This window comes from Eucalyptus grandis, chromosome 2, assembly GCF_016545825.1.
Source record: "Eucalyptus grandis isolate ANBG69807.140 chromosome 2, ASM1654582v1, whole genome shotgun sequence".
Taxonomy (NCBI): domain Eukaryota; kingdom Viridiplantae; phylum Streptophyta; class Magnoliopsida; order Myrtales; family Myrtaceae; genus Eucalyptus; species Eucalyptus grandis.
The window spans coordinates 44,582,863-44,588,633 of record NC_052613.1 but is presented as its reverse complement, the minus strand read 5'-3'; the positions used below and the strand labels follow the sequence as shown (position 1 = coordinate 44,588,633).

The following is a 5,771-nucleotide window of genomic DNA, read 5'->3' as shown; positions in this document are numbered from 1 at the left end:
ATTCGCAATTAAAAAAGCTTAACAATATCCAAAGACACTCCTCACGAGAGTAGCATTTTTCTTTTTATGGATTTTCATCCACAGCACTACTTTAAATGGTCTTTCCAAACGACCCACTTTTCTCGCCCATTTTTATTTAGGGCGCAACTCGATTAACCTTTTCAAACACGCATGAAACACACTCGAACATCGAAGACAACTGGTGACCGGATCATTTGGGAATCGAACCGAAGTCAAAGTTTAGGGAAGAGGGTGCTGCAGAGGCCCTCTATTTCTTATTAATTATGACGGAGTTCGGTCGAGAGATCCAACGGGACCGGGCTTCGTGCAGGCGAGATTAGGGGGTGGGTACGGGTACGGGGCCATCGCATCTGCTGTCGTGTAGGGACGGGACGACAGCATAGGAAACCATCATCATCGTCTCGTCTCGTCTCCCCTTCCGGAAAACGCCGAAGCTGGGTGGGATTTGGGGCGAACCCAAATTGAGGGAAAAGCGTTTGGTCGCCTGCCATGTAATTTACTCTGGAAAATGGGGAGAAATGGATGATGGTGATGGTGCTGCATTGGCGAGGACCCGTGAAAAAGCTGGCGGAGACTCGCTCTACGTCTCTCTGGGTGTGATGGGCTCGAGTTTGATTTCCACGAGGCACCCCGAATGTTGAAACTTTACCTTTTGCCTCTCTCGCTCTGAGCCTCTGACGCTCGCTTGAGGACTTGTCTTAGCTGGAGAGGGAAGGGGGGCTTGTGGCGGATAAATCTGAGCTCGACCCGCGATTTCTCTCCTCTCTCTCTCTCTCTCGCTTGCTCGCTCGCTCGCTCGCTCCGTTTCAGAGTAGTCGCAATGGCGGAAGCGATTGTTTTTTCCGGCAAGGTGCGGTTCTTCTTTCTCGTTTGTTTTTGTTTGTTTTTTCCTCTCTGTTCGTTTGCTGCTGCTGCTGCTGCTGCTGCTGCTTCTTCTTCTTTACTGTAGAGAAGTATGTCTCTTCTGGTTCAATGAGCAAATGGGTCTTCCTTCTGTGGTTCTTCTTTGAAGTTTCGTCACGCTTGCGATTTTCAGGACAATGGGCTTGTTCCTTCCGAAGAATTAGCGCATTTGAGCAGGAAAAAAAGGACTCCTTTTGATGTTTTTGTTTGTATGTTTGTATGTTTTTTTTAGTTTTGGGGGAGGGGGTTGCTGAAGCAGCAACGAGGGTTCGATTGGGATGACTGCTCGAATAATTAGCTTCGCATGTGCGGACATTGTGACTTTTGAACTGCGTATTCGATTGGACTTGCGAGTGTTTGGGGTTCTTTCTTGCTCTTCAATATGAAATGCAGGGTGTGCTCCTTTTCCCCTTGTGGTTATTATCTTCTTCATTGGTCTCTTCAGTGTTGGGCTCATATGGTATTGCTTTCTTTTTGGGTAAACCAAGCTTGAAGCAGATTTACAACCATATTTGTGACGTTCAGCGTCCTCTTTCTTTTTAATTTTTCATTTTCGGGTCATTGACATGAATTTACTCTTCCTTTCTCCATGTGAATGGCAGGATACATTTATCGTAAAGCCCCACAAGAAATCTTCTCCTTTATTGTATAGGACCATAGTATTGTTATTTGCGGCGATGTGTGGACTATATATCTGCTCAATTTGCATCAGGCAGATAAGCAATCAGTCTAGTACTAGATTTCAGAACATCCAGATTATTGAGGAGCCCTGTTGCAATGGCAATATGGAAAAATTTGATAACCCCTCAATGCATTACCCAAGACCTCAAACTTTTAGCAGGTAAATGAGAATCATTCGCTGGTATTGGAAAATAAGCATTCGCAGTGTTGACCTGATTTTCTTCTCTTTAATATAAACAGGTTTGAGTGTTCACATAATCCAGTGCGATTCTTCACGATCATATCGATGCAGAGATCAGGGAGTGGATGGTTTGAGACTCTTTTGAATAGTCATGTCAATGTTAGTTCCAACGGGAGATATTCTCTGTTTGGGATAGGAGGAAAAATATTTCTTCCATCTTACAAACGCTGGATAGAGTCTACAACTTAGACTGGTTCAGCAGTGCTTCCAAGAATGAGTGTTCTGCTGCAGTTGGCTTCAAATGGATGCTTAATCAGGTATATTATTTCTTCATGTTGAGAATGCTCCATATGTGTTTTCAGATCCTCTCAGTTTACCGAGTCAATTTTGTATCTTAGTTTTACCCATGAGAAGTTGCCACATCATCTCCAGAAGAAATGATTGAATGAGATTGCAAAGCCAATCTATTCTTGTTGAAACATTTGCAAGCTTGCTATTTGTTTGAATTTGAAATTTGACTGGATGTAGTTTTTTTTTGCTGACATGATGCCTTAGTAGAGGATCCATTGGATTGATCATTACATTCATGGTGACTTTGAGGGCATAAAACGAAGGTGTCTTGATATCCTCTAAAAGTGACGCCTCTTAATTCTCTGATATTCTTGCTCTTCACAATCCTACTTTTCAGGTAGGCCATTGTAAAATCTGCTCAACTAGAACGCAGAGCCTATTTTTCTATGCATATGGTAGTCAGTATTGGAATCAAAATCCCAGTCGAATTGGAGTATTGTTGTGGTTTTACTACTGTAAAATGGATTTTGGCAAAGTTGTTTGAGATTGGTCACGGTGACTTAAATGAAAATATAAAATACATTTGCTAATAATTGTTCTGATCTTGTATTTAACTACAAAATCATGTTTTGGAAGAGAGGTTAGGCTAAGTGTTTAAAAAGCTAACAAAATGTCCTTTAAGCAAAACATAGGGAAGAGTTATATAATTATGAGGTTGTGGTGGGGGAAAATATGCATTGCATTGCAAAAGGGTGGTTGTGTAACTTTTTTTATTTGCTGAGGTTAAATGGCCATTGCAGGAGAAATGCACATTCATACTTTAGTGCAATGACCAAAGGGTGAAAAAAAATTGATACCTGTATCTCACTTTAATTTGTGCTCCATTCCTTGATAATAGGCATGAAATGGAATGAAGCCAAATATATGTTTTGACTTTGGTTTGAGTAGATATGGCTTCTGACAATTTCAAATTAGTGGCGTGCTCTCTGTTTATGTATTTTTCATATGGTTATAAAATTTATGTGTACATGTTAGCAATCCTTGAATGGGTTGTCAGCTTAACTAGTATCAATGCATTTTGTATAAATCTTTTTGCCAATACTTTTACCCGTTTCACAGATGAGACTATTAGATTACTACAATAATTTATGTAACTTACTGATGACAATACTTACAAAGTCTAAACCTGTACCAAACTTCTTTCATTTTCATCTTTTGGCTGGGTCCTCTGGCAGGAGGTGGACTTGGTTTCTGGTCCTCTTTGTGTTTAGCAGTGAAGAAAGCATTAGATTCTTTCAAGAGAAACTTTTCCGTCAACCGAATCCTCTATGGCATAATTGAAAGACAGTTACGATCAACAAATGAGAGAATATTCTTATTCTGGAATATTTCTGTATGTGGCCTGTGTATAAAGTTCATGTGCTATAATGGAATTGGTTCTCCTTTTTGTCCAGGTTTATCCTGTTAAAGGGACTAAGAATCTTCTCTTGTAGAGAGCTTGGAGTAGCTCTGCATCAATTAAACAATAGTTGGAAGTTTACAGGATGGATTCCAATAAATTTGTTTATATTACCTTTAGTAGTCCTGTAGAGTTTGGTCCCATGGAAGTCACTTTAGGGATGTGATGTTTGAACATCTGATGCCGTTATTAAATGGTTAGATTCTTCAAGGCCTTCTCTGATGAACTGGCCTTTCCTTACTTAGAATGACATGTGGCACAGCAGTTTGCAGTTGCACTGAGAAGCCGCTTATCCAAGTACTGCAATCAATTTTTCTGTAAAAAACATCACCATTGAGCTGTGCTCTTTCCACTTATCTTCTTTGACCTTGTTTTATCGGGTCCTGTAATGTTACCTACATTTATTGTCAGATGTTTTCAATGAAGAGAATTTCGGGAATCGCGTATTCTATTCAATGATGGATTAATAATAGAGTAGAATGTATTTGGTTCTTATTGTAACTACTTATGTGGTAGGAATAGAAATGATATTTTGAGCAAAAGCTTCTGAACGCTGTCTTCATCATCATCATCAAGGTGTTTAACTTTTTCTCATTCTTTCTTCTGTAAACAGAGTATCTATCCAGGCCTATGAAGTATATTTGTTGTCCTCCCATGTTTGCTTCAATGAATGTACAGTGCAATAGGTCATCCACTTTTTTGTGATTGATGCAGGGATTAATGGAACACCACAACGAAATTCTAGAGTATTTGAATCGTAGGGGTGTGTCTGTAGTATTTCTCTTCAGAAGAAATCTTCTACGTCGCATGGTTTCGGTGCTTGCTAATTCCTATGATCGGCACGCCAAATTACTCAATGGGACTCACAAGTCTCATGTGCATTCACCGGAAGAGGTCTCTCTCTCTCTCTCTCTCTCTCTCTCTCTCTCTCTGCTTTTGTGTACCTATTGTAATTTGGTTACATTTTCCAGGCTGATACACTTTCAACCTACAAGCCGACAATTAATTCCACATCATTGATAGATGACCTGAAGGAAGTAGAGGCAACAGTTGCTAAAGCTTTAGCATTTTATAACACCACAAGACACATCGTTCTGTATTATGAGGATCTCATAAAAGACCGAACTGTAAGTAGTGAAGCTTATAGGTCTGTTTCCAGTCAATTATTTTGCAGATTCTCCCAGTACACCTGATAGCAAAATTTGACTCGCACAGATAAGATGTTAGTTCTCACCTATAATTATTTTCCTCGCTTGTTTTATACTTATTTTGCAGAAACTAAAAGATGTTCAAGAATTCCTTAATCTGCCAGTAATGGAACTCACGAGCCGTCAGGTTAAGATACACAAAGGGCCGGTATCTGACTTGATTAGTAACTGGGACAAAGTCAACCGAGCACTCAGCGGAACGGTTTATGAGAGCTTCATCCATGACGACTACTCCCAGGAAACTTCTAACTTATAGGATAGTGTGCTCTGTGTAGATATGCAGTCAAGCTCTCTCAAATAGTTGTTACTGCAGAAGCTAACCAACACCGATAATGATGTCCCAAAATTTGAGTGGCTGCAATGGTACAGCGCAACGACCAAATTTTGGCTCATTTGATACTCTCGCCGGGCCAACCTTGCATGCAGGTCTGCTGAAATTTTGTGAAATTTTGGATGAGAATGGTATGACTCTCGTTTCCTTTTCTTTCCCTCTCTTTTCAAATCAACACCTTGTTGATCCTAGCAAAAGAATCAACACCTTGCTGATCCTTACGTTTAGCGTTGTAATAGAATCGGTGTACATTTACTGAAACGAAATTGTATTGAGGTTGTAATGAGGTTGAGAGTGAGAATGAAGTTCAGGATTAATCACCATTAATGGTTTGATTTTATGCCTTCTCTATTTCCTTGCCCTTTTAGTTTGCTGTGAAATTGCAAGAAGGATCCTTTGAATTATGACGTTTGTCTAATGTTTGTGTTTGAAATAATGTAGCCTTATCACATTGATTAAGTCAGGTTGATAAGGCCTCTATTAGATCTCGATCGTAGGTTATTGTTACAACTTGTAAGAAATATTGGTAGCCAAAACTCTTTCTTTAAAGAGCAAAATTCTTGGACAAGTTAAACTCTATCGTCTATTACAAGTTAATGTGCTCTCTTAATTGTCTGTTAGCGTTAGTTAACACATCATTCATCCTGAAAGGGGAAATGATATAAATGGTTTTTAAACTTTGATCTAATATGTAAT

At 39.6% G+C, this 5,771-nt stretch overlaps 1 protein-coding gene across 1 annotated transcript; it reads left to right on the top strand.

Annotated features, from left to right (window-relative positions):
- Positions 1–215: 215 nt before the first annotated feature.
- LOC104457270 (nodulation protein H) lies at positions 216–5,415 on the top strand. Its single transcript, XM_010072210.3, is given in 7 exon segments — positions 216–871; positions 1,527–1,765; positions 1,846–1,958; positions 1,961–2,103; positions 4,251–4,430; positions 4,508–4,663; positions 4,812–5,415. Coding segments are annotated over 7 exon segments (1,050 nt in total). The 5' UTR covers positions 216–841; the 3' UTR covers positions 5,001–5,415.
- The last annotated feature ends 356 nt before the right edge of the window (positions 5,416–5,771 follow it).